This window comes from Monomorium pharaonis, chromosome 9 (assembly GCF_013373865.1).
Source record: "Monomorium pharaonis isolate MP-MQ-018 chromosome 9, ASM1337386v2, whole genome shotgun sequence".
Lineage (NCBI taxonomy): Eukaryota > Metazoa > Arthropoda > Insecta > Hymenoptera > Formicidae > Monomorium > Monomorium pharaonis.
In genome coordinates this window covers 21818614-21845483 of record NC_050475.1, presented here as the reverse complement: position 1 = coordinate 21845483, position 26870 = coordinate 21818614, and the positions used below count along the sequence as shown (strand labels likewise).

At 37.3% G+C, this 26870-nt stretch overlaps 2 protein-coding genes and 2 long non-coding RNA genes across 12 annotated transcripts in view; 2 read left to right on the top strand and 2 right to left on the bottom strand.

The window, feature by feature from the left end:
• The window catches only part of LOC105832205 (solute carrier family 2, facilitated glucose transporter member 1), a 27304-nt gene extending 7299 nt beyond the window's left edge, over positions 1 to 20005 (top strand). For 3 of the 7 annotated variants that reach the window (XM_036291939.1, XM_028192824.2, XM_012672938.3), the window contains 4 exons: positions 16559 to 16657; positions 16895 to 17459; positions 17729 to 18129; positions 18217 to 20005. In XM_036291939.1, the coding sequence (XP_036147832.1) occupies positions 16559 to 16657; positions 16895 to 17459; positions 17729 to 18129; positions 18217 to 18564 (1413 nt within the window). In that variant the 3' untranslated portion in view covers positions 18565 to 20005. Of the gene's footprint in view, positions 1 to 1583; positions 3155 to 5414; positions 5446 to 6013; positions 6074 to 6478; positions 6503 to 9576; positions 9746 to 15778; positions 15968 to 16558; positions 16658 to 16894; positions 17460 to 17728; positions 18130 to 18216 lie in introns of those variants that run through there. The other 4 variants (XM_012672941.3, XM_028192825.2, XM_012672945.3 and 1 more) reach the window with 4 other exon arrangements.
• LOC105832209 lies at positions 3237 to 9081 on the bottom strand. Its single transcript, XR_001138722.3, has 3 exons — positions 8331 to 9081; positions 3559 to 3758; positions 3237 to 3500 (listed from the first exon to the last, which is right to left on the bottom strand). It is a non-coding gene; the product is annotated as an uncharacterized LOC105832209 (long non-coding RNA).
• LOC114255040 lies at positions 10799 to 21337 on the bottom strand. 3 transcript variants are annotated; one of them, XR_004964619.1, is made up of 2 exons: positions 21210 to 21337; positions 10799 to 11736 (listed from the first exon to the last, which is right to left on the bottom strand). It is a non-coding gene; the product is annotated as an uncharacterized LOC114255040 (long non-coding RNA). The 3 variants fall into 3 exon arrangements; XR_004964618.1 differs by lacking the exon at positions 21210 to 21337 and adding an exon at positions 21017 to 21105; XR_003626371.2 differs by lacking the exon at positions 21210 to 21337 and adding an exon at positions 12207 to 15219.
• On the top strand, positions 21216 to 26870 carry LOC105830471 (male-specific lethal 1 homolog). Its single transcript, XM_012669801.3, has 4 exons — positions 21216 to 23308; positions 25059 to 25804; positions 25886 to 26104; positions 26181 to 26870. Exons 1-4 carry the CDS (start codon positions 21764 to 21766, stop codon positions 26278 to 26280), a joined length of 2610 nt encoding a protein of 869 aa, XP_012525255.2. The 5' UTR covers positions 21216 to 21763; the 3' UTR covers positions 26281 to 26870.

Below are 26870 nucleotides of genomic sequence, written 5' to 3'. Positions count from 1 at the left end.
TTGAAAAAAAAGTATGACGGACGAGATACTAATGCTTTGTACGCAAGGTTACATCGCGCCGTTCGTTTCCTCGCTTTGGCCACTGTGTCGTTCAATTTGACAAAAATAGTCCTGTATCCGTGCGAATAATCGCGCGATAATCCGCGCGTGCCGCGGATTGCGTACGTTGCTTCAACAGGTGAACCGACGCGCTTTTTTCGATCGCGTGTCCACGATGACGCACGAGCGAATGCATCGATCGAAACAGGAGCCGCAGGGACCGTAAGGGTTGCCATCGTCTAGCTGTCTGGTATTTTTATGGTATACCGCACGGAGAGAATTCTCTCTTAAAATTTACCCTCAAAATCTGGTAATTGTGGGATAATGTGTGATCTCGAGGAACTTTATTGCTGTTTAGTAAAATTTACTATACTTTCAGTAAAATTTACCAAAGTATAGTAAAATTTCTCGAGCTCACACATTATCCCACAATTATCAAATTTTGAAGATAAATTTTAAGAGAAAATTCTCTCCGTGTGGAAAAAAAGAGTTTGGCAATAGCTAAAAAATGTTTTTTAATTGGCATTATTTCACTTTGTTATTATTAAACTCTTTTTCAGTATACGCGTGGTCTGGAAAATGAATTTTTTTATAGGATCTAATCTATAGCCGCCGCGATCTCACGTTTTCAGTACACTTGAACCTTACGTCGATTATTTTTTTAAACTTAGCGTAAAAAACACGCTTGAGTGGCACGAGAGCGATTATTCGTAGAATCAAAACGCGCTTTTCCTTCTTGCCTAGTCGCTACGGCTCTTTATTGGTCGATCCGGTGGGTGTGCACGGAAGCATGTAATCGGTTTCCTTCCGCGGGGAAACCGCGTCTCTCCTTATCTGATGAAAACTACTGCGAGAATGACGACGCTCGTCGCAGCTGTGCGAGATATTTGCTTGTCGTAAAAATAGAAAATTACAACGCGAGCAAAACACTTCGCGGGGAAGCGATGTTAACGCGCGATCGACTGTTCGCGGGGTCGCATACGTAAAATATCTTCGTCTGATATATTTTCTTGCAGCTCCTACTCACTTGTGACACGAAAACGTATAGTTTTCAGGAAAAAAGAAGAGAAAAATAGAACGCGTCAAAAAAATAAAAAGTGCAACTGAATTGGTCTAATTAGATTAATTAGATTTAATCTTTCTTAGAGTCTATCTTAGATCTCGTACATTAGATCTAAGAAATTCCAGATGTAATAATGCTATCGAAATTTTAATCATGTTTCTTCATTATTGTATTGTAGGAGCAATCATAAAAATTGAATTTTCAAGACTGCTTTGAATACCTAATCTAAATAAATTCCGCGAGAATTTACTTAGATAAAATAATTTTCTTTGCGATAAGTATTTAAAAATAAGGCAGCGTAATGAATATGAAAATTCCGACTGTCTTGAAAACTAAGAACGGAATTCATAGACCGACCTCATTCAAGATCCCATCTTAAGCACGATCTTGAGACGTCAATGCTGTTATTTCATTGGTTAAGTAAGTCTCAAGTCTGCTCGAAGCTAGACTTAAGACAATTCTTGAACTTAAGATCGGTCTATGAATTCCGTCCTAAGTTTTTCTTAAGATGCTTGAGCCGCTTAACAAATTATATGCACACTTGTCAGATATCGTGTATAATTGCAAAGAATTTAATTACACATTAATACATCATTATCGTATCAGCCGTATCGATCGTATCAATTACATCCGTTTCCTCTCGTTATCGTTCATCCAACGATAGATTGAACGCGATAAGGAAATTATTTGATACAGCCGTATCGAATATCGTGATCTCCACGGAATCGTAAATATAATAAATTGACATCTGAATCCAACCTGATATCAGATGGAAAATAAGCGAGGAGAGATAAAAAAAAGGTCTTCGGTTAAAAAATGTTAATATTTCATCTTATAGAAATTCTTTGAATTGTCTTTACAACTCGAATTTATTCATCAGGACGATTCTTGAATGTCAGGATATATCAATTTTTTAAATTAATTTCCTTGCAACAAGGAAGTTATCGGCTAACTCGAAGGAACGCATATCGTTACTTTTCCCTCCAAGTGTCGCCCCAGCCGCATCCGGGATGATAAGATGAATGTTCGGTCGCATTTTCGTGCGAGATCGGGCAACGCGCCAGTTCTCGGTGTCCAGACCGTTTTGCGGACGTCACAGGCTAGACGCGGATTTTTTTCACACAACTCGAAAAAGATCCTATTCCCCTGCACGCTCTTTCCTTTTCTTTTCTTTTTAACGCTTTCCTGTATTGTAATAATAATGATACTTTGACTGATGATGTCGTCAAGTAATGTCGTACATATAACGCGTCTCCCGTTTATTTACGTCCTCGAGACATAAACGCATATAATATTGTGTCGCGAAGCAATGAAACTCTTATCATCCTAGTGAGACGCGGAAGGGGATTGACATTCGCATCGCCTCTCTATCGTCCATTTCTTATTAGCGAATCAATAACCGCTTTACGTAACTCGGTTATTCGATAACCGACCGCGATTATCATCCAGAGTAATCTCAATGTACTGGAAATAACTGCACATTGCAATGAAAAAAAAGTTATATTTTGCATTACAATTTTCTCTACCTTATTTTTTATTACACAACAGTAAAGGTAACATCCTTACACTTGAAGAAAGAAATTATTATTAGTAAATTCTTTGGCTAATCTGAAGCTGAGCTAATCTTCAACACTCATACGGGGAAAAAAGAAAGAAAAAGGACACGAATAAAAAGGTGTGACAAATATTTCTGTCTCTAGTTATGAACCGGAAGTACTGAATTTTTTAAGCAATTTCTCGTTCGTTGTTCGAGATGCTCAGCAGCCCCACCATTCATGACGTCATCATCGTCATTCCTACAATCGACCCTACAATCTGTGTGCGCGGTGAATGATGCAATCCGCGATTCAACCCGCGCGGGAATTTCCCCCGTTACGTGGGTGGCACGTATTACGGGGGTGCGTTTGCGCCGTGTGGTCGGTCGACGGGGTTGCGCCAGCTGCGCCAACACTCGTCCGTGGGGGGTATTAGGCGCACGAGGATCGAATCGAACCGAACCCTCAGAGTAGACGAGTCCGTGTTTCCTGCCTCCTACCACTCGTCGCCTACGAGGTGAGTTTGCAGATATTTAATTCTTATTCACAAGACTCCGCACGTGATCTTTGACTCGTCGAAAAAACTGCAAACAATGCTATTAGTATTGCCAGAATTTTATCATATTACAGTTTAGCGCACGTGTTTCCCATGACGGTTTTCGATATCTCCTTGAGTTCATCGAATTACGTCGATCTCGCAAAGTCAAAGCAGTTGAGGACAAGTGCTCGATTCTAGATCACAGAGAATTGAAATTCATGTATCAAGTCCTTATTCCGCAAAATTGAATTCCCGATGGTCGAAGTAGAGAAAATGTTTCTTGCATTCATCTAAATGTTGCCGACGAAAAATTTAACCTGAAAACCTGAAGGAGATTTAAAACCTTCAAGATTTAATTTTCTCAGGTTCAGGAAATTCCTCACCTGAACTCGTCAAAGTTGAACTGGTTTTAGTTTCGAAGATTTAATATTTATGGAATACTTGTGTCCCCCACTATTACTGGCATCATCGTGTAAAATTCATGACTAAACAAGGTGGAAGATATGACTGTCGACCTTTACGATTGACCTTTGCTATCATCCAAGCCGGATTTTCCTGTGACGTTCATCGGGGATAAGCGCAACTGCAACAAATACAATTTTTTTTTCAAGAGTAGACTATGAGGACTAAAGTTCAATAGTAAACGGAACACACAATCCATTTCCGTGTGTGATATTTCGTAATACTTAATAACAGTTGCGTGACACCTTTATGTCGTTCACATCGCGTCGTGTTGCACGCCGCATGCATGATGTACTCTTGCAAATATAAATCATAATGTTTTAGCTTAGAAATACCTAATTCTTTTACCACCAAATAGGACGATGCAACCTACGTTGTACAATTTGCTTAAGTAAAATTTATATAGAGGATTACTTATTAGTTTTACACTGAAAGCAATAACGTAAGTGAAATTATCTTTGGAAGAGTGCAACAGATATTTATTATCACGTAATTATGTTACGATAAAATTTGATTTTCTCGCACATATTTAATCCTTTTGCGTGATCGTTTGATTAAGACAACGTGTTAGTTCAGATGAGATGTAAAGATTGATCAATCAATCAAATTGACGCGATCAGAAATAATTTTGAAAATTATCAAACTTTTCGAGAAAAGAGAGAACATATCTTAATGACTAACGTTTACATGTAGATAAATATAAAATGTGTTTTTTTTTTTTTTTTTTATCGCGAACAATTCTGACTATAACAAGGTTAAAAATGAATTTATATATAATTTTGATTTCTTTTTCAAAATATTTCTTTTATTTACAGTTTTCGTTCATTTAGCAATTACTTTTTTATATCTTTTATTATTTTTCCTCTCTAGAAAATAGAAATATTGCCAAGTTTTATAGTCTCATCACGCACGCATCGTTCTTGGTAAATACTTTGTCTAACTAATCGGATTTGCATAAAATGGTTCGAAGAAAAAAAGTCAGAATAATAGAAGAACGAGTGTTATTCTGTCCTACTGGGACAATATGGGATGACAAATGGTGCTCTCCGAATGGAGTTACCTGTATCTTTAACAAGTAATGTCTGTTTCGTAATTATTTCTAAAGAAAGTATAAGACATAGCATTTTTATGGAAATCAATATTTATTGTATTTTTAATTCTTCAATATTCAGTATAGAATTCTTATTTTATTAAACTTTATTTTATTTTTCTTATCAAACTTTTCCATGGAGCAAAATATAATAGAATAGGATTTTCCACGAGTCGTTATTGCAAACGCAACGTTCGTACACAATGCATTTCGTTGTAATTAGAACACTTACGGTATTTATTATAGATAAATTTATTAAAGATGTTTATGAATTTAGAAACATGTTTACCTTGAAATATATTTTACGACATTTTTTTATTGTAATGCTGAGATAAATTTTTTTACTGTCTTCGTCATACCTGGTTGCGTCACGTTTACATTTATCATCTTTATACAAGTTTTTTGTTTGATATATTGCATCACATGGGCAGCAGTGCAGACGACTGTCCGTTCTTAGTCAATCGATATCGCATTTTGTAAGACATTCATTGAATTATCGCGAATTCTAAGAGTACTTTTTATCGTTGCGAAATATCTGTTTCTCATTTTCGAATGATACTGGTTACATGATTTTCGAGTTTTGTCGCATATTTGCGCAGAGAGATATCGCTTATATATTTACTCAACGACCAACGTTTTTTAGGACTTTACTGACTTAATCAACTGTTTGTTCTCTATCCTTTCAAGCTGTCATACGATGGGCGTGGAAAAAGAAAAGGTATCGTATACATTTGGCTTGTTCTTTTTCGCTACACTGCTGCACTGGTGCAACAGGGTAGAGTAAGATAAGTATATTTTTTCTTATTCTAACTTATTGCACCAGTGCACCAGTGCAGCGAAAAAGAACAGGCCTATCTATGCATAATTTTTACATCGAAGGTGTAATCGAAAATTAAATGTAGAATTTGTAAAGATTTTACGTAGTTAATTTAATATATGAAATTATGCTTTACTATTATGATTCTTGTTATGTTGTTTTTTATTACAATATAAGCATAAAATAAATAAAATAAAATTTTATATTTAATTTTTTCTTAATCTAATTGTTACATATGGCGAAGTGGCTTAGAGAATAAATAAGGATTTCCAACAATGATTTAAGTTATAATTATAAAATATTAAACAATTAATGTTTATGTTAAGAGGAAATTCAATTATCTTCAGTTAAAGAAATGGTTAGATCAATATTGCATTGAATCTTTTAATTATACTCTTTTAACTTTCCATCTACGCCCTCGTCGCTCGTATACGTCACGAGATTGTTGTAATTAAACATTTTGCTCTAGTCAAATGACAACATTCAGGAACAGGCAACGACACCAACGGCCCTGTCTCCATCACCAAAGGTAATTCATCTTCCTCCTATGTAATTTTCGAGTATAATAGTTTTCTTTAACCTTCAGTGAGCAATATGAAGAGAAAATTTCATATTTAAAAACTCTAAAAATTATATATTGACTGTTTCTTTATTATTAATTAAGTAAAACAAATATCTCTATCAATATGATTAATTTTAAATATTTCTTCGATACATTCTGTATATATATATAAGGCAACTATACTCGAGGATTAGATTAATGAGATACTTATTAACGTTTTTCATCACTCAATATTATAACGCGAAATATTCTACAAACACTTATACTGCTTGTTAACCGTCCAATTACGATAACGTTTTGACACTCGCTTACGAAATTTCGTATGAAAGTTAATCTTAACTTTTTTCCTCGTATCTTTTCTTTTACACGCAGACCGACACGACCGATAAGGATTGGGTAAGTACCATTTGTTACCATTACACGTATTCATTGTCAATAGCTTTTCGTCGAGAAAGGATATTATGATCGAGCATGCATCGTTCGAAGAAAAGTGCATTCACGTGACGAATGACAGAGGAAAGATGTTGTTGATGTCTCGACAAAGTCATTGACTCGCAAATTATCGCGACGTCTCGTTCAGTGTCCCATTAGCAGAATAGTGTCGAATGTGTGTAAGCGCGCGTGATTCTGAGACATCTCGCGTACATACACGTACATACGCTATAATTGCTATAAACGATTGAAATAAAGTATTGAAAATTAGCATCAGCAAATTATTAAATTGCAGTTGTAGGAGTAAATAATATCAACATAATTGTCATTCGCGACTACCGAGCGCAAGCTGTGCGATAAACTGCGACATAAAGTCCACAAAAGATAACGTTCTATCGCGACAATGTGTTGAAATTTCGGCGATTATTTGAGGGGGTGAAAGGCGGGAGTATCACCCAGGCACTAGTCTCTCGTTATAATTCGTTGACGATAAGAAATATTTTTAAAAATGTCAATATTCTTGGTACTAGGAAATTAAGCAAAATTCGAAAATTTTAGATAATGAATTCTAATATAAATTAATATCAACGTACATGAATAATATAAAATAGTTTGTGTCTTGTTTAATGTCGTAAAATGTCTTGTTATTATTTTTATTCTATATATTAGTCTAATTCTATATATAAATAGTTTAATATATTGATTAATTTCCTCTGATTATTTTATAATAATTTAATAATAGGTAAATAATATTGATTACGTAGTGACTAAAATCTTACTTTTCTTTATCTTGATGAAAATGTACTTGCGTATATAAACAGTGAAATACCTAATTTTAAACGTGGATGACAAACCGAATGCCGGATGTTTGTTTGACATGTCTGGTTTAACAGGGGAGCCGTCAAATTAAAAAGCTTTACTTCGTTTTTTTTTTTTTTTTTTTTTTTTAAATTATTTTTACTAGCAGAAACGGAGACGCATGGCTTTAGATCGGTATTTACATGCAAATTGGATCTCGTATTGTTAGCATCATCGACGTGTTATGACAATTAGTAATAATTGGTTCTAATAGTGAATAATCGTTTCTGCCTGTCTAAATCTAAAATCTATTTATATCGATATTTATAGCAACTTTTAATCATTATCTAAAATAGAACGATGAGACAGTTTTTTTTCTCCATTGTGCAATTTTACTTTCTTCTCTCTCTTCTTGATAAATAAAAAAGTTAATATATTATTTAAAACATTAGTCCGCGATGCCATTTTTATACGACGATATTTGTGATTAACACATACATACACACATGTCTAGCATCTTGTATTTATTTTATACCGAATTATGACATGTAATAAAGTCACGAATGTTTGGCTTTAATTCGATAAATATTTGCGATGATTCATTTATATATAGCGATAAAGTATTATACACTATACTACTGCTATTCATAAATCTTTTTGAAATCATTTAAATGGTTTCAAAAAGCTCTTTTCCAAAGGTTCTCGATTAAACGATATATCCTAAAATATACCGAACAATTTGTAAACTTATAACATGATAAATTTGAAAATATTTAATATGAAAGTAGCATTTCATTTTAGAACAATATTTTCAAATTTATTGACATATTTATAATTATTCCTTTCAATCTCGTCATTACATAGAGCGAATATATCATGTCGGAGGCAAAACGAGTCTTAAAGTCGGTCATGCGAGATCGCCGGCACATGTGCGCGAAGTTACAGGAGTGGTTCGCTTCAATACGGCTTAATTGTAAAATTGACATGTACTCACATGATCTAACCGGTCATCATTAAACGGACCGCGTCCGGTAACGTACATACACTCTCCAGCTCCAGTACAGATCATTCGAAGCGCGTGCTCATAAGAAACATAAAGAGAATCGCGTTAAAGTGCAAAAATTAAGAAATACTCGAAATGCCACGTGTTCAGTATTTCTTTAAACGACAAAGTGCACGTATAATATTTATTTTGGATTCGTAGAACCGTAAACGCTGTAATGTGAACTAAGAATATTCTATGGGAATGTTTCGTGACATTTTTGGATACTGTAAGAGAGCTCCACGAGCAATAAATGTTTTAAGAAGGATGCATTATTCTACGTGAGCGAAAATGATTTGAAAATATTTTGGAATATACTCTTAAAAAATATTTTTTTCTTGCTTCTGCATCTCTTCTTTTGTCTCTTTTATTATAATATTTTATTTATAATATTATAGATCTCAGTTATTGCTCATAGTTCAAAAGCATTTCACGTGACACGATGTTGTCAATGATTTTCCGCTAATAATAAATGCATCTCTCAAATCACGTGGTATTCGTATCGATTCCTGTCTCGCACCGCAAAACACACTGTAGTTTTTTCCCGTAATATGAGTACAACTGGGATTACTCTTCGTGTCCGATATCTCGAACAGTTGGATCGTGATGCTCGCGATTTCCATGTGTCTTACTCGACGCTAAACTAAAATCCGACAACTGTTGCGCGCCGCAAAATCATTTATTTACTAATTCTCAAGATGTTTTCTTGTATTTGAAACTAATTAACATTGGAAACATTATTTTATGCATAATAATATTTAATTCATTTTAAAATTTTATATATATATATATATATATTTCGATCCGCGTATAACTTTGTTAGAGAAACTCTTACTTTTACCGTTGCTTTCGCAGGTCACATGCTGTGCCTTTGGCGCCTACGAACTGCTCGGTGATCCGCTATTTCTTTTTTTTCTTTTTAGTGGGGCAATCCCCCCTCGTTGCGTAGTAGAGGTGTGTGGGACGGTGAAAGGTTTCACGCGACTGGAATCCAGTCCCGGGATCGTCCAATCGCGCTGTTGTTGTATCTGTCCAGGAGGAAGAGGGGGACGTAAAGGAAGAGAGCGGGGTCTTTTGAAAATCGGCTTCGGCTATATCATCACACGAATATCGGCGGTAGTCGCGCGCACTCGCGATCGTAATGCAGAGGTCTCGTTCACCGGAGCCATTTCGAGATTTTTCTCAGCTCGAATGAATCGTTGCGTTCTGTGTTCGTCAATATTATCTTCAAAAAGAAAGTGTATCGCGAGAAAGGAAGAGTGTGTCCCAAAACGTAGACTTTAAAAAAAAGTAGAACGAAAGATTACAGAGAGACAAGTGCAGCAAGTGTCGCATACAGAGATTTTGCTTCAAACATGGAGCTCAAGGTAAAACCTTCGAACGAGAGAAGACATCTGGTTTTTTTACGCTCAAATATAAGCGTATCCCGAATATAAATAGAGACATTTTAATAGCTTACGAATTTATAGAGCCGAATTTTTAATATAGCTTTTAGAATGTAATTTATAATTAATCCCTAAATTTAAATTTTGTTAAACTTCAAAATTGAAAGAAAATCTCGATTTTCTTAATCCACTACTCTGAAAACTTGTTAATTCACAAGAGGAATTTATCTCTTTCGATTACTAATTATTCAAAAGTTTGATATCTTAACATTTTGGTTGAAAAAAAATTTGACCATGCAAATTGACCGAAGAATCGCATATTTGTATCCAATTATGTGATTGTCTGTATCAAGATTCTTTTAAAGGTTAATTCCGTAATGGATATGCGGCGCGAAACCGGATAAAAATACGTACTTTCTATTCGAGAAAACTAAAATAAATGTTTCTGAAAAGGTCGACTCGATATATTTTAAAATTTAATGATTGTAACTATTATAACAAAAATTTTACATCTTCTATCAAAGGTATCAACTAAAATTATTTGTGACTTTAATTGTCTCTATTAAAAATATGTTTGGGATGAATAAAAGATATTCCAGACGTCACGTTGTTCGTGTAACATCCGCGAATATTTGAGAAGTTTGAATGCTTGTACATGTATATACACATTATAGTTAAACAGACTCGAGCGTATCATCGTATCGATTTGTTCGGTTCAGGGAACTCTTTGCTCGTATAAAGAATTTACAAAATTCTAATTCCTAAAATCTGTTTTTTTTCTCACTTTTCGCATTTTCTATACATAAAATAAAAAAAAATAGTAATAATAGTACATCGTCAATTATATTATACGCTAGAGTGACTTCCTTTAAGCGGCAAAACAAGGCAATAATATGACGTACGATACTTAAACGAAGACAAACACATCTACATAAATATTTATATTTAAGAATTTATGTTTTGAAGAAAATAAGTAAAGATAGCATGGCTAATAACACATAGATAACATGTGGTGAAGACAATAATTGAGTGTAATACTAGAGAGAGAAATTATTTTTATTTCATTATACAAATCTTAATTTTATTATAAATTCAATAACTGCTCTTCGATTTCTTTATCGTAATCATTTAGATCAAACTCTGATGCAAAAACGCTGAGAAAGTTGTCATCTCACCAAGTACAATTGCTGTTTGGTCAAATTGTAAAAATATTGCAAAGATATTGATTAATGTATACATTGATTGTGTAATTTCAACAGTCATAGATATATAATTCCATCTTTCTTTATAAGTAAAATATTTTTATAAATAAAATAGGTTCGGTGCATCGAAAACTTGAATTCTCTTTGAGTTTTAGCATGCTGCAAAGACAGTCTCGCATTGCGTGGCGATTGGCTGCGATTCGATAATAATCAAAAACGGAGGAAGTGCCTCGTCAGTGCTCCTTGAATACAATGTATGAGTAATGACAGCTGCTTGAAAATTCTTGTTAAAACCCATTATCATCATTAAGTTCCATTTTCGCACCATATAAAGCGATACACTATTATCAAACGTGGAATTTTAACGAAAACTACTTCTGTAAGAAAATGAAGTCGGCTTAAAAAAATATTAATCATGCGGAACGGAATGCCACAAGTGGCAATTGAGTCTTTTGCTTACCTGGAACACGCGACATTTTGCGTTATAAGATATCGTAACACTTCGAACTAATTAACATAGCTAAAATGATTAGCGTCGCATCGTCATCTCTGTAGAATTCCAAGAAGGAGATTATCGCGTGATTATCATAATGCGCGATCATCGTTATTATAAGTCCTACTACGTACGTATCGTATTGGTCGTCATTATATAACAAACATCCATATTAATAATGTGTCGTAAAATCGCCTTTTTTACGGTGTATTTAACCATTCTAAAGCTATCCAAGATTTTTTTACGCACCATTTCCAGAACAGCGAAGAGTAGATTAACTAGAAAGATAATTAATTTACGATTAAAAAAAAAAACAAAATTGCATGACGCAATTCTATACGTTTCGTTGTTTACAAGCTTATCGATAGAATTTTGCAATCTTACAACTCGATTTTTCAATAACATGAGCAGAAAAATTATCCGCGATGTATCGTTTCAATAATGATGCAAAATGACTACGCCCTAAATATCGAATCTTCATTCGTAGGAGCTTCTCAAGTCACCGATACGCTCTCGAGAGAGAGGCTTGTAGGTCAAGTTCTTTCTATTGCCTAATGGCAAGAGGATAATATGAAGCCCTTCTATTTTAATCAAGCTTCTCCCGCAAGATCTGTCCTGATCATTAAGAAAGGACTAATATGAGAATTGAATTGAGCGAGGAGAGCGGAAAGCAAAAAAAAAGAGGTAAAAGAGCTCTACTAGTTAAAAATGGTTGAAAGAGGCTGAATATCTGTATCCAAGAGCGGACCTTGTACGGGGACGCGTTTTTTTTTGCGGGCTCGTAGCCTATCGAAATTAGCGACTTGGCGAGGTAACCAGAACAACGGCGCGGCGGCGTCTCGAAAACAGGCAGCAGCAGCACACCCTTAGACGAATGTTGGCGGTCGGCGGCGCGTTCGCGCTCGGGCGAGTACTTTACGGGCTATTTTTAGCGTGTTCGAGCTTCTTGTCGTCTTTAGCGTCACTGTCTCGGGAGGCTCGACCATCGGCTACGCCAATCGCACCGCGACACGCCTTCGAGCAGCTGCGAGAGAATTTCATTACGAACATATGTGTACACGCACGTACACAAGCGCCTAGACGGATAGGGTTGCTCTTCGTGACGCGGGACACGTCACGGCGGCCTGGAACTTTGCTACGTAGGGAACGATGAAATATTCTCTTATATGCGCGCGTGGCTATGATCCGTATGTATGTGATGACTCGCTGTGCATCACACACACACACACACACACACACACCAATACTCGTATTCGATGCACACACGCAGCCGTCCCTCCGTTACAACAGAGCGGCTTCTCTATCAGGATCATTGGCGTCGAATCTGATCAACAATAGAGTTAGCATTGTTATTAAATGAAAAAGTATTTAGTTATAATTCAAGTACGAGAGTTCTTTTTTTCTAGAAAGTATTCTAGTTGGTAAAAGAAGCGATAAACAAAAAAATAGAAAATTAGATACTGTTTTACATTTGGCATAAAATGTAAAATGTTAAATAAAATTCTGTATTTAGCCATTAGGAACAAGCAAGCAAAGAAGGAAGAAAATTCTATTTAAAAGCTAATTATCCGCTTTGATGAATTGAATTGATTAAAAATTCAATTTCACGTAATGAATTCCTGTCAATTTTTCTTTTTCAACTCGAAGCTATTTTCTCGCAGAAATGTTTTATCGTCCTGAAAGATTTCTTATGAATTTTGTAATAAAGAAAAGACAATAAGATCCGCGTAATATGCAAATTTCTGTTAAAAAATCTGATTAGGAAGGATTAGTAAAATTTTATTTGTGAAATGATGGCCTTTAATATCATACGAAAAATTACAAGGGAAAATTGAAAATAAAAGATAATGTAGAAAATTCAGGTCGTTTCCAAGGTTTTACATGCATTTGACCGTGATCTAGATCACTTTATCCGTTGTCTCGTGTGCGATTACTCAATTTTGTAGTAACACACGCAACCAATTGTGGCTCCGAGGATATTGCGGATTGATTGTGCCTAGGGTCGATATCCTTGGAATTGAATTTGCGTACGTACAGACGCGTAAATCTATTAATTTTTAACATTAAATGACTTTTATTAGTTACGGTCACATTATCATTTTATTAAAGATCCAAAATTAAATAAATAATTATGTTATCAATTTGTATCCTATGTCGAAGAGATTTTGTTCTCAAATCAACGTTTTTTTTTTTTCAAGTTTTTCTGTTTTTAACACTCAACATTTTTCATAAAAATTATTTTTTTGAAATTATTTCGTATCACTGGCTTTCTATGCATTTTTTACATACATACAGATATATACATTTGACATAAATGCAATTGTGTGGAAATTAAGTAATTGTAAATCTCCAGAAACGGTTAACTATATTTGACAGCAACATTTTACATCGGTATAAGTTGCGAGTCACTTTAGCATTGATAATCTGTTCGGTCGTGCCTCTCGCGAGACGGTACTGATTAATGGAATGAATACTGCTACTGAAAATTAAATGGACTCGGTATAAAGTATAGTGAAGATTTAACATTATACATTGATTTTCCTATGGTATTTTTTAACCGAGAATATCATACACTTCCGCCTGTAATAGTAATAGATGTTAAATAATACGAACTGTCAAGATGTAGACTCGCGCGAATCACTGATAAGTTGCCTTTTTTACGTCACGTTTTTTTCTTTGCATTTTTTAGAGAGGTCGTTTCTATTTGCGAAGCGATGTCACGATATCGTGTCATTTTACGTTATTATTAATGGACTTTGTTGTTTACTATAGTAGCTACGAATCAGCGGAAGAAACGGCGAAAAACTGTTTATTTTATGCAGTTCAACAACTTTTTGGCAAACAAGTATTGCTTACACATAAATCTTATTTCATTTGCATGAGAAGCTTGTATGACGCATGATCGATGTATGACGAGACGAGAAATTTAGCACTGCTACATTGTACAAACTTTAGGATTTCATCTGCATCCATGCATAAAAAAGTGTGATAACGAAAGATGAAATATTTTCTTTGATGTACACAGAATGATGTTAAAAATGTTGATACACTGAAATCCAGCAACTATAATACTGTGTAATGTTTAAGTAATTTTTCTAGCTCTATTTCATTTAGTTGGACTATGTAGCCAAGCAAGATCTGATTTTGCTTAGATCAATTTTTAGAATTGAATCTTCTATTGACAGATAAAGATCGAAGAAAATCATAAAGTGGAAAATTACTGACACGGAAATGTTCTAATAGATTTGTTTACTTTGCTGCTCTCTTTGCATATTCGCAATAGACTAAGGATATGCTCTTGTAGAGCTTTGAAAGATACAGACGAGAACAGAAAAATGCATGGAGAAACGAACAAATAATTGTTATTTATTTTGTAAGAAGAGTTTAAAGTTCGACGGCACAGAGTTTTTTTCAACGACTTACAATCTTAGTGCATAGTACGTAGCATTGTTATCGCATATCCGCGTACGAAGTGCACTCGGCTATCGGATCACCGACGTCAAAGACGACTCGCAACATTGTCAAAAATGCATTGATATTTATACAAGTGCAATGATATATAAACATATACGTCTAGAACATCATGATAATGGTGATGATGATGATGATGATGATGCGCTTCGTATACGATTCTTGATCTATGCATTCTTTACGTTCTACATACAATTTTCATAAAATTTAGAAAATATATTATTTTAGTTATTTATTTCAGAGTTGAGAAATTTTTTTCGCTAATATTAACAATTGAAGATATAATGTAATGTAGCAAATGTGTGTGTGTGTGTGTGTGTGTGTGTGTGTGTGTGTCGTTTGTGATTTAATATACATATATTATAAAAGTAGATAAATGAAGATGAATTTAAAGTAATTTATATATGCAAGATTGAATAATGAATTTTCGCAATTTGCTTTTTTGCCTTTTTCTTTACTATATTAATGCAACTTAATTGAACCGAGCATAACACAGATTCAATTTCAATAAGATATAATTTACGCGGCTTACGCCGTTGGCATATGAGCTCTTGCGCGTAACGATAATAATCGGTTCTCCATGGAAATGACAAGCGCGTATACGCACATATTGCACTATGCAAACCCAATAAAAAAATATTGAGTAATGTACATTGTAACGCCGTGTTAAATAACACAAATACATACGCGCGTATATCTTATAGATGCAAAGATATGTATGTCCCGCATTCATACGCATGTATGCGTGAGTGTTGTGTCTCGTGGTATAAGAACGGTCAGCGGGGATAGCGAAGACCCACTAGTCTTCGGCACGTGTTTCGAGACACTGGAGAACGATATTACATTACGACGAACTGCAACACAAACGATCCGACACAACGTATGCAGTTTTATCGCGCGCGTGTCGATCGGTGAAAGTGAAATATTAGAAGCTAATCGAGAGTACGATTGCGTATCCCCACGTGTCTCTTTGCAAGGAAAGCTTTTAAAATGACGATAAAATCGACCGATTTCGACGTGCCATATTTGAGAAAAGCGGTATGCACTTATTATATTAAAAAAGGAGTATTAGAAAAGGGAAAGAGAGACGAGAGAGACTTGATTTTGTGAAAAAATTGTGTGGAAAAATATATTTCCGTTTAAATTCTTTTTTTCCCCGTATAACACACACACACACACACACACATATACGGAAAATATTCTAATAAAAATTAAGATACAAATTGACGAGATAATATTTCCTGCGAATATTTCGCGATTCGCTACTCGTACAACAAATGATCAATTCTTTCAACTTAAATCTGAGCGCCATGCAATATTTAGCACATTGTACTTGCGCGTTGCATATTCATCGTTTTATTAACATGCCATATATCTTATTGATATTTGCATTTTAAGAAGAAATAACGACGTCGCTTCGAACATACTAAGGGAATATTTCTTAAGGATTTTTTGAAACTATTTCTTTTCGAATTTTAATATTATAAAATTATGTAAAATTATATATAAATTTTGTCCAATTGTGTGCATTTTTCAAACAATTATTTTATCTTTTAATATTAGATAAAAATATACTTTCTTTCTGTAATAACTTTAAAATAAGATTTCCTATATCGATTTTTGCCACAGGGTCTCAACGGTCGGCTAGCGTTCGCTATTGCGGCGGCCGCTCTCGGCTCATCATTTCAACATGGATACAATACCGGTGTGGTTAATGCACCTCAACAGGTACAGATTTATTGATTGATTTAATTGTAAAAACTTAAACATCTTACATTGATCATTTGCAAAAACATTTACCAAAATGGTTACATTTACTTTTTCTTAACTTAACGATATACCATGTGCTATTATGTTAGTCAGAATTACAAGATAAAATAACACGACGATAGAGTATTATTTTATCTCTCATAATGCATAAAAAAGGGATGAAAATTATTAATTAAATGTTTCTACATTTGTTAGCTTATCGAAGACTGGATTAAAGAACTGAAGACTAACCGAACGGGCGTCCCAACGGAAAAAACAGAGGTGACATTAATTTGGTCATTGGCAGTGTCGATATTCTGCGTCGGTGGAATGATAGGAGGTAGTTTGGTGGGCTGGGTGGCGGATCGCTTCGGCAGAAAAGGTGGTCTGTTACTGAACAACATCCTGGTCCTACTGACTGTGATCTTCGAGGGTAGCGCCAAGGCGGCGAAAAGTTACGAAATGATAATCGTCGGCAGGTTCATAATCGGTATAAATTCCGGGCTGAATGCTGGTTTGGCACCGATGTATCTGGCTGAGATCTCGCCCGTGCATCTGCGCGGCGCCGTGGGTACGGTCTATCAGTTGGTCATCACCATCTCGATTCTGGTATCGCAAATTCTCGGCCTGGAGCAAGTCCTCGGTACCACCGAGCAGTGGCCGTTGTTACTGTGCCTGACAATCGTACCGGCGATCTTCCAGATGTGCACGTTACCTCTCTGTCCCGAGAGTCCCAAGTACTTATTGCTCAACCGCGGCAAGGACATGGACGCACAAAGAGGTAGAGAAGAATATAACTTATATTACGACATGTAAATGGCAAACGTAGAACGCAGCTTGTAAAAATAGCCGGATAAAGGACATACTTTAAAAAGAATATTCAAGAATAGTCTTGAATATTCTTTGAAATCGAAAATATCTCTTTTGATATGTCGTTTAATGCACCAATAGAATAACGTTTAAATCTTTTGTCCAGCTCGTTCGCTTTGCCAGCTTCATCCGAGTTTTTGTTTTTCTCATGAAAGTAATTTTTCTTTTCTTTTTTAATAGCTTTGTCCTGGTTACGTGGCACGATCGAAGTTCACGACGAGATGGAAGAAATGCGAACGGAATATGAGTCGGTGAAACTGGTGCCAAAGGTCACTGTGCGCGAGCTGTTCGTAAATGCAGCGCTTCGCATTCCGCTGTTCATTTCGATCATGATTATGTTCGCCCAACAACTATCCGGCATAAATGCTGTCATGTTTTTCTCAACGAAGATCTTCAGAATGGCGCAGCTCGATAAACATGCCGCTCAGAACGCCACAATGGGAGTCGGCGCGATGAACGTCTTGATGACCATCGTATCTTTGGTGTTGGTAGAGAAGGCAGGCAGAAAAACGCTACTTTTGGTCGGATTCTTTGGCATGTTCCTGGATACCGTTCTACTCGCTATTTGTCTCGTGTTCGCTGTAAGTATTCTTATTCTTTAACTAATCATCATACGATAACTTTTGAAAGTTGAAATAGTAATAGAATTTTTTATTCGTACATTATAGGATACATCGCGAGCGGCGGCGTATTTCTCAATCGTGCTAGTCATCATGTTCGTCGTCCTGTTTGCCACCGGACCAGGAAGCATTCCGTGGTTCCTGGTATCAGAGTTATTTAATCAATCCGCCCGACCACCCGCTACCTCCATCGCTATCGCCGTCAACTGGACCGCAAACTTTATCGTCAGTATCGGCTTCCTGCCGCTACAGGAGGTACTAGGCGCTTACGTGTTCATCATCTTTGCGATACTACAATTATTCTTCGCGATCTTCATATACAAAAAAGTGCCAGAGACGAAGAACAAGACCATGGAAGAGATTAGCAGCATGTTCAGGCAAATATCGTATCAGTGAGGAACATATTCAAAATGGATAAAATGTTACTCGAAAACAAAATCGAATGAACGATAAAGGCGATCGTTCTTTTTTTCTTCTCTATCTATGTGTCTCAAGTAACTCAGAAATTTGGCGAAACTAGCACACTATTCTATGGTCTATCAACGCGCTTCCAATATTCTGTCCATATGCAATATCAAAGTTCATCGAAAGGGCATTCGATGAACACTTGTGTATAATCATGTGTGCTACGATGTATTTGGCGTAGATATAACCCGTAATCGCGTCAGTCCGGGAATCTTAATTTTTCATTATTTATTTAATTTTTAAATATTTTATTCTTTAGTTTCTTTATCTCGGAAATCCGTTCCACGTTGAGTCGCACGGACGCGCGCGTATAGTTCCGCCCCAGGGTGTAAGTTGTAATCTTAACCTTAGTTCCTATGTTGTATCCAGCGAAAAAAAATTATTGCTGGTAAGAGAACAATCGAAATGCGAAACAGCTTAGGAAACACGATTCTTTCACAAAGTCTTTTTGAATAATGTTTTGTTCCTTATTTTAGGAGTAATAACGTCATTACTTGTATCAATACGAAAGGTCGCAGCTCTAGTCATCAAAAGATCTGTAGATGAGTATGACGTTGAAAGAATCTTATACGCTAGCTGATTTTATCTTTATTATTAAATCTCTGATTCGCTATATATATATATACATCGACAGATACGTATCACGTCTCTAAACGAATTTTTAATATGGTATCGCGCTAAGTTATATATTATTTACGTTTTAAAGAAATCACTTGAGAATAATTGGGACTTTTTATAGATTAACAGTTTTATGATAGTAAAAAATTTGCGTTTTCACTATTAAATAATCACATTACTGTAAAAGAACTTAAACTTGTTAAAAAATATATAAATGGTTATGTTGATGAATGAAGAGTGTGTCGATGCCTTTTTATGAAATAATTTATATAATAGAAGTTTAAAGAATATTTTATTATATGTAAATCGAAACGCAAGTTTTATTCAAACGAAAATGGAAAGAATGATGTTAAGATGATGTTAAGTGTAAATACAAAAATATGTAAAGACTAGTATTGTGCGTAGCGTAGAAAATAATTATATTTATGTATTCATGTAGATTTGATTAATATTTAAGAAAATATCAATTGTTGTCATATTTTTAAATTATTTAGATTAATTTTAAGGATGTATACATATATATATAAAGAAAAATAGGCGATATACAAAATGTAACTCAGGAACTTACGCTGATCTTTTTTTCACAAGTAGCAGATAGATGCAATATTTTATTTTTACAGCATGTCCGCGTCTCTCAAAGAATACTCATTTGTAATCGTTTTTTAGTTTTAAACAATAACGGATTTTTATTGTAAAACAAAAGGCATCTAAGTTTACCTGATTTTACGTTAAATAAATAATCGATTTTTATCAACTTTGCTCAAAATTTGTCATTTGAAACAAAATCTGATCAATCAAAACTTCAGATTTATTATATGTATGATATTTTATGTTATCCACATGTATGTACAATGTATTCAAACTGTATTGATCAATAATTTTTAAAACTTCATAAAACTGTAGATAATAGTTCTCATATATCATTTAGCTAATTGATTGCTAATTATCATATAAGTTTTTGCAACGCAGTTATTAGCATTTAGATTTAGATGATTCTTTTATAAATAAATCTATAGATTTTTGCCAAGATTGGGGAATTGCCAGAAACAAAATTAGATTTATCATTTGTACGCAAAGGGTTACTAACTAGATATAATTATGACAATAGATCGAAATTTAGTATTTCTATTGATATGTCTCTATAGAAAAATATATATGTTATTAACGTTACAAAATGTTTTCAAAACTACAGTTTTATAATATTGAATGGAAATATATTAATAATAGTACAAATAAAAAGGAACATTATTCAGAACAAATGTATTTTTTCATCAATTGTTATTTAAAAATCTTATATAATGATATATAATGTTGATAATGCTTAACTAACATTATAATTTCTAATTAATCAAATTAATCGGAATAAGAATATTTCTTAGGAAAGATGATAAATTTTCGCAAATTGTATAACTTAAATTTGTAGTAAATTTTCAAATTGACAGTTTGATAAATTTGTGTGATAAAATTAGACAAAAATAAAAAGAAACCATCCGAGGTGACTATTGAAATCTTTGTACACTACCGCAACTAACGTCAATAATTCAAACTAAAAAGATACATTTACAACACCATGAATAATCGACGGATGAGAAAATAAATGCGATTCAAGTCGACTTGACAGATCTGTGCTAAAATTATACATATACATATAAAATGGGTAATATTTTTCAGTACAGATTCAAACCACATTTCTGTTTTCTCATGCAAATATCATGCGGATAGTACTTCGTACATATCAGTATATATAATATAATAATTCTTTTACCACTTATTATCGTATATGTAGTCCCTTTTTCGACAGATAACTTTGCAATTATTACAAAAGGCGACAAGGCGAAGAATTCTTTAAAGCGTCGGTGTTGCTAATCAATCGCAATCGTGAAAAAAAATTATCCGTGGACTCTTTACTTTTTTTTTCTTTTTACACACAAAAATATGAAAATACCAATTGATAATACCTTTTCATAGGTGACGGCATCTGACGGAAGATAATGCAAACCGCGATTAAGATGAGAACGCGACGTGGCGCGCGTATCGTTCCATTCCGTCCGAGTAAACACGAAGCGCGGAGGCGCCGCGCTCGCACACCTCGTGCGTGCTCGCGGTCGTCCGTAACTAACGTCGCGTGAGAATTCCCCTCGTGCGACACAGCAGAGGGGGTGGAAAAAAAATCAGTCAGAACTCCGTGTTTCGGAAAGTGGCCGAACGGCAACGACGCGAGGACAGCGCTCGACGCGAAAACAACGACGACAACAACTACTACTACTACTACTACTGTTACTATTACTACTACTACTACTACTACTACTACACAACGACGACGACGACGACGACGACGGAGACGGTGGCGGCAACGGCGACGGCGGCGTTTGCGTTACCGCACAGAACGCACATGTCAAAAACGCTTAATGTGCGCGGAGCAAGGTGTGCGTGATACGCAGGAAGCGGCCGCAGATGTCCGCGGCAGCTACCGTCGCGGCGTCGGTGCCGCGACCGCGACCGCGTCGAGAAGATGTCAAGCGTCGGCTCGGCGCCGCTATCCAAGCGACTCGTGAACGGTGAGAAGAGCATCGACGGCGCTGCTGCCGCGACCGGCGCTGTCAGCGGCAACAGGGTGGCTGGAGGAAGAGGAGGTGGAGGAGGAGGAGGAGGAAGAGACGTGGGCAGCAGTAGCAGCAGCAGCAGTAGCAGCAACCGTAACCGAAGTTGCGTGGGTGGCGGTGGTGGTAGTGCGAGTGTTTTTGCTTCTCGTAGTAGTGCCGGTTTTCGCATCGGTGGTAGTGGTAGTGGCGGTGGTAGTGGTAGAGGAGGCAAGAATAATAATAATAATAATAATACTGATATCGCCGGTAACGTTGTTACCGGCAACTTTATCGGTGGCGCCGCGGACGGTTCCCGCAACGTGACGTTGTCCAACGCCCGCGGCACGACGCCAGTGAACTTCTACCGCGAGACGACAGTACCGCGCACCTGCTGCTGCGGCGGCAGCGGTGGTGGTACTTGTCGTTGTTGCGTTTACGCTCGTTTATCACCGTCCTCGGTCAGGACGGGGACTGCGACGACGCGCGCGTCCAACGGCAACAAGATCACGTTGAATATTGCCGGGACGACGGCGGCGACGACAACAACAACAACAACAACGACGACGACGACAACGACGACGACGACGACGCCGCCGCTGCTGCTGCTGAACGCCGGTTGCATCGCGGATGCGAGAATCCTCGGTGGAGGCAGAAACGTCAACAACAACAGAAATCCCACAAACCCCGCTACTGTCGTCATTGTCGACGTCGCATCGTCGTTTCACCGCCGCGACCACGAGGAAGACGACGAGGACGACGAGGACGACCATCGCCGCTACTACGGTCAACTTGGCGACAACATGGTCGCGGCGATGAACGAACACCTGTCCAACGCAACGACGACGACGACAACGTCCTCGCCGCCGGCGGTGGCGAATGCCATCCGCGGTGACAGCAGCAGCAACCCCGTCATCGCGATGTCATCGTCATCATCCTCGTCATCCTCGTCATCATCGTCATCATCGTCATCGTCCTCGTCCTCGATGTCGTCGGCTCTGATGACGGCGACCACCACGAACGCCGGTGGCAACAGCAACGATCCTTGCGCCACAATGATGACGATGACAGGCAACGTCGGGAGCGGTGCCAACAACGGTGGTAACAACGGCACCCAGGAGTTTCAAGAGGTGGATGGTGACAGCAAGAGCACCGTTGCCGTCGCCGTCGCCGCCGCCGCCGCTGCCGCCACTACGACCACCGCTGCCGCCGCCGGTATTCTCAGTTTTCCATGCGACTTCGATCACATGTATGCGAGCATGACCGACGGCACCGCGCCGGCTGCCGCCACGGCCACCGTGGCCACCGCGCTCGGTGTCAGTCCGCTGCGCGGCAACGAGCCCCGTCACAACGATCTCACCGAGGTCAAGCATCTGAAGGAACTGCTCCTGCTCCACCTTGACCTCATTCAGCAGCAATCCGAGCAGATCGTCACCAAGGACAAACTTCTCGCCGCGCTGCGCCAGGAAAACGAGACGGTACCTATGCGCTCTCGAGACGACGCGCTTCTCTTCTCTTCTCTTTTTTTTTCCAAGCCATGAAAATTATTGTTAAATTGAAGAAAAATGCATTCTGCGAATTTATGAAGTCAGATCGATCTCTTCTCGAGAATCACTCGATTTGTAGAGAGAAACTTAACCCGATGAGCAATTTGAAACGGAATTTTATTAACGGAGTGTGTACGCGATCTTTTTCTTCCCCCTAATATACGTATTCCACGTGTTCTCTCGGAGATTTAATTATGTGACAACAAACGGAAAAATGTTACGTCTATCTCTCTGATTTCGACAAATTTGTATATTCGCAGAATGAAGAACTGACTACTGATCTTTTTGAATGCACCCATCTCATAATATAGTTCGATTACCGTAACCTATCTTCGATGGAGGGATGAAAATCTATTTCGGTGGAGAAAAGCCTTTTAATTTCCGAAAGTGCGATCGCTGTAATAGTAAGTCGAGAGATGCGGAATTGGGTAAAGCGAGTGGTGGTGAGTCATCGAGCGAGTTTTCAATTTAAAACCCGATTCGTCTACCGATCCCGCGGTCATCTGATTTTTGCGAAAGCGTTCGCGGCGATTATTGCGTCATTGCACCATTGCGCGTGTTTGTATAATTGAAAAAACGTCTAAGCATCGAAACGACGATTCTTGCAAAACTTGGCGAGCTTTTTTTGCACAAGTTAATGTAACTTGTAAAAATCGCAAGTTTGTAGCGAAATGAAACCGGCTCCGAGTCGCGAAATAACCCTTTCTCTTGGGTGCACGATATGATGCCTCGTCGTCGCTTCGAGGTAGAAATATATCGAGATTCGTTGGCGTGGGCCAACGTCCGAACATTTCACGTTCTTGCAGTCGCGGACATCAACGCGACGTCCATTTCATTCTGGCTTTCCCGTCGTCGTCTGCGACAAATAACAAGCTCCGAGCGCGCCATCCTAACCTAAGCCTGAGCGTTTGTGCATATTTCGGTTCGGGAGCTCGGGGCGCGCCGATCCCGCTCTTTTTCTGGCCGCGGTACGCCGGCGACGACTTTGGCACCATTTTGTAAAAAACGCGCACATGCCCACGAGTGTCAATTCTGTTTCTCCCTCCTTTGCGAGCTGCCTAACCTAAATGTACCACGCGGGGAACAGGTTGACCGTGAAGGTCAACTTGCGCGGTGTCAACACGTGGTGGCGCTACTTCCGCATTGAAACTGCGCGCGCGAGAAAGAGAGGGAGGAGAGAAGGAGAATGAACGTATGTGTGCGTATCTATCTGTGTGGAGCTGCGAAGATAGGGTGAGAGACGTGCGAATTTTCTCCGCGGAAAGTGACGATGTTCTCATTGTTGCGCGTTTTCGCAATTTGAAAATGACAGTTGAACCGAAGAGAGGACCGCGATCGCGGGGTGTGACAAAGTAGATGGCTGCGCGACCAGGAAATCGAAGCGGATATTGGTCTCGTTTCTCGAACCGTGCCTGAAAGGGACAATACGTGTCTCGCTGTTCATTAACGGCGCGAATGACGAAACGCGATTAACCTCCCTTGCCCGCGCGAACGCGAGGGTAACGACAACGTCCAGACGGCTGAATTCACAAAACGATCTAACATGATTTGCGAAGAGAGAAAGACCGTGTACGGACCGTACACGCGAAGTGTAAATAACGTTTACAAATTCTTAAGTATAAGAACGACGTACGTCAAATGTTGTGTCAGTCACGTCAATCGGTATTTGTATTTGTTGCAGCTGAAACTACGTTTGGAGCGTATGGAAAGGCGGGTGAACTTGCAGAAGCTGAGGTCCGAGTGTAGTGAGAATTCTATCAGTTCGGAACATTTAGGCGCCTGTTCGCCCACTAATGTCAATTCGGTCAGTGTACCCTCGACCAGTGAGCTGCACAGAAGTCCCCCGTGCGAGGGTAACAACACCTTACACGAGAGCTTCAAGATACGTCTGAACACTAGCGGCGGTATAACCACTGTCAAACAAGAGCCACATGATAATCAAATTAAAGTGGAAGTGAAACAGGAGGTCAATACCGACGCAAGGTTCGAATGGGAGGAGAAAAAGAAGAGACGATCTGATCCAACTCCCTTATCTACAGGTAGTAAAAAGAAAAGAGGACTCTCTTGTTCGTCTACTATTAGTAACGATGGGATACCAGAAAAGATATTAGGTCAGGCTTTGCATGAGGCGAGTAGAAAGAGTGACAGGAAGGCTAAATCTCTCATAAAAAAGGAATCTTTTCTTACAACGGAGGAACATTATTATACAGCTGTAGGAGACCCAAATTATACTTTAAATTTGAAACAGTTTAACCCAGTAGAAACAAGTAATTCATTAGAGGTTCCAAACTGGAGAGTAAAGGTATATACGAGTTGTTACACAATGGAGGGAACTGAGAACTTGGATGATGAAATTTTTAATAAGAGACACTTGAAATTGGAGAATGATGAAAGGAGGAGAAAGCGATGGGATGTACAAAGGATACGGTTTGTAATAATTAAAATATACTTTGTCCTTTTCTTGGAAAATTTTAATTATTTAACTTGCATATTTTATCATATCATTAGAGAACAAAGGCACATAGAAAAATTAAAACAGCGACAGGAACGTCAAAATCATCAAGCTACATGCTACAATACTAATCATACTGGTCCTTGTCCCTCGTCCATGGAGGAGGAAACCATAACGTCCTTGTGGCCTGATTTAGAACAAATTCAAAGTCTCCAAGTAGATCCTTATTTGCCAGTAACTGCATTTGGCGCTCCTATTCCTAGTTTCACACCAAGGTAAATAAATCTATTTTTTAAACTTACATATTTATTAAATTACGTTAAATATTAATTAACATAATCTTTATTTCAGTGAATTCTCTTTACCCTGGTCGAATATAACGCGAATAAAGTGTCGACGTCCTAAACGTTCAACAGGTAGAAGAAAATCTACAGGTAGAAGAAAAGTTTAGGAAATATAAATTTTTATAAAATGGACAGAACTGATTTTAAGAAACAATATCGTCGATTTAAAAAAAAAACTGTTGAAAATACTATCGCTCCCTCTTTCACACCATAATTGAAACAGCGTCTTTCGTTGCTAAATAGGAGCACCAAAGATATTTTCATTGACTTTTTAAACATGCAATATAGTATAGTTTATCTATTTTTTTTACATTTTTATTTAAGAAATTTCATCGTCAATGTTTGATACATTATTTGTTTGATAAATCTACATTTTGTACTCGGTGTTGGTCATTTTATTTATATAACCATGAATATGTATCACACAATATAACGAAATATCGATCCGGCATGTTGAACTTTTTTCAATTCCAGACTTTATTTTTGTTTCATTTTCAGTAAGTTGACAATATTGATATTTCCAAGACTTTTTGATTGTTCCAATTATATGGAACATTTTATATTATTTTTGTAATACATTATTTGCTATTGTTTAAAAAATTAAGAAAACTACCGTATACATTGACCATATACACTTCGTAAATATATATGTAAAAAAAGAATGTCACATAACGGGAGAATATAATGAATTTTTTAA

Coding starts and splice junctions, on each gene's coding strand:
- LOC105830471 (XM_012669801.3), top strand. CDS start 21,764: ATGTCAAGCGTCGGCTCGGCGCCGCTATCCAAGCGACTCGTGAACGGT. Junction 23,309..25,058: donor TGCGCCAGGAAAACGAGACG/GTACCTATGCGC, acceptor TATTTGTTGCAG/CTGAAACTACGTTTGGAGCG. Junction 26,105..26,180: donor ATTCCTAGTTTCACACCAAG/GTAAATAAATCT, acceptor TCTTTATTTCAG/TGAATTCTCTTTACCCTGGT.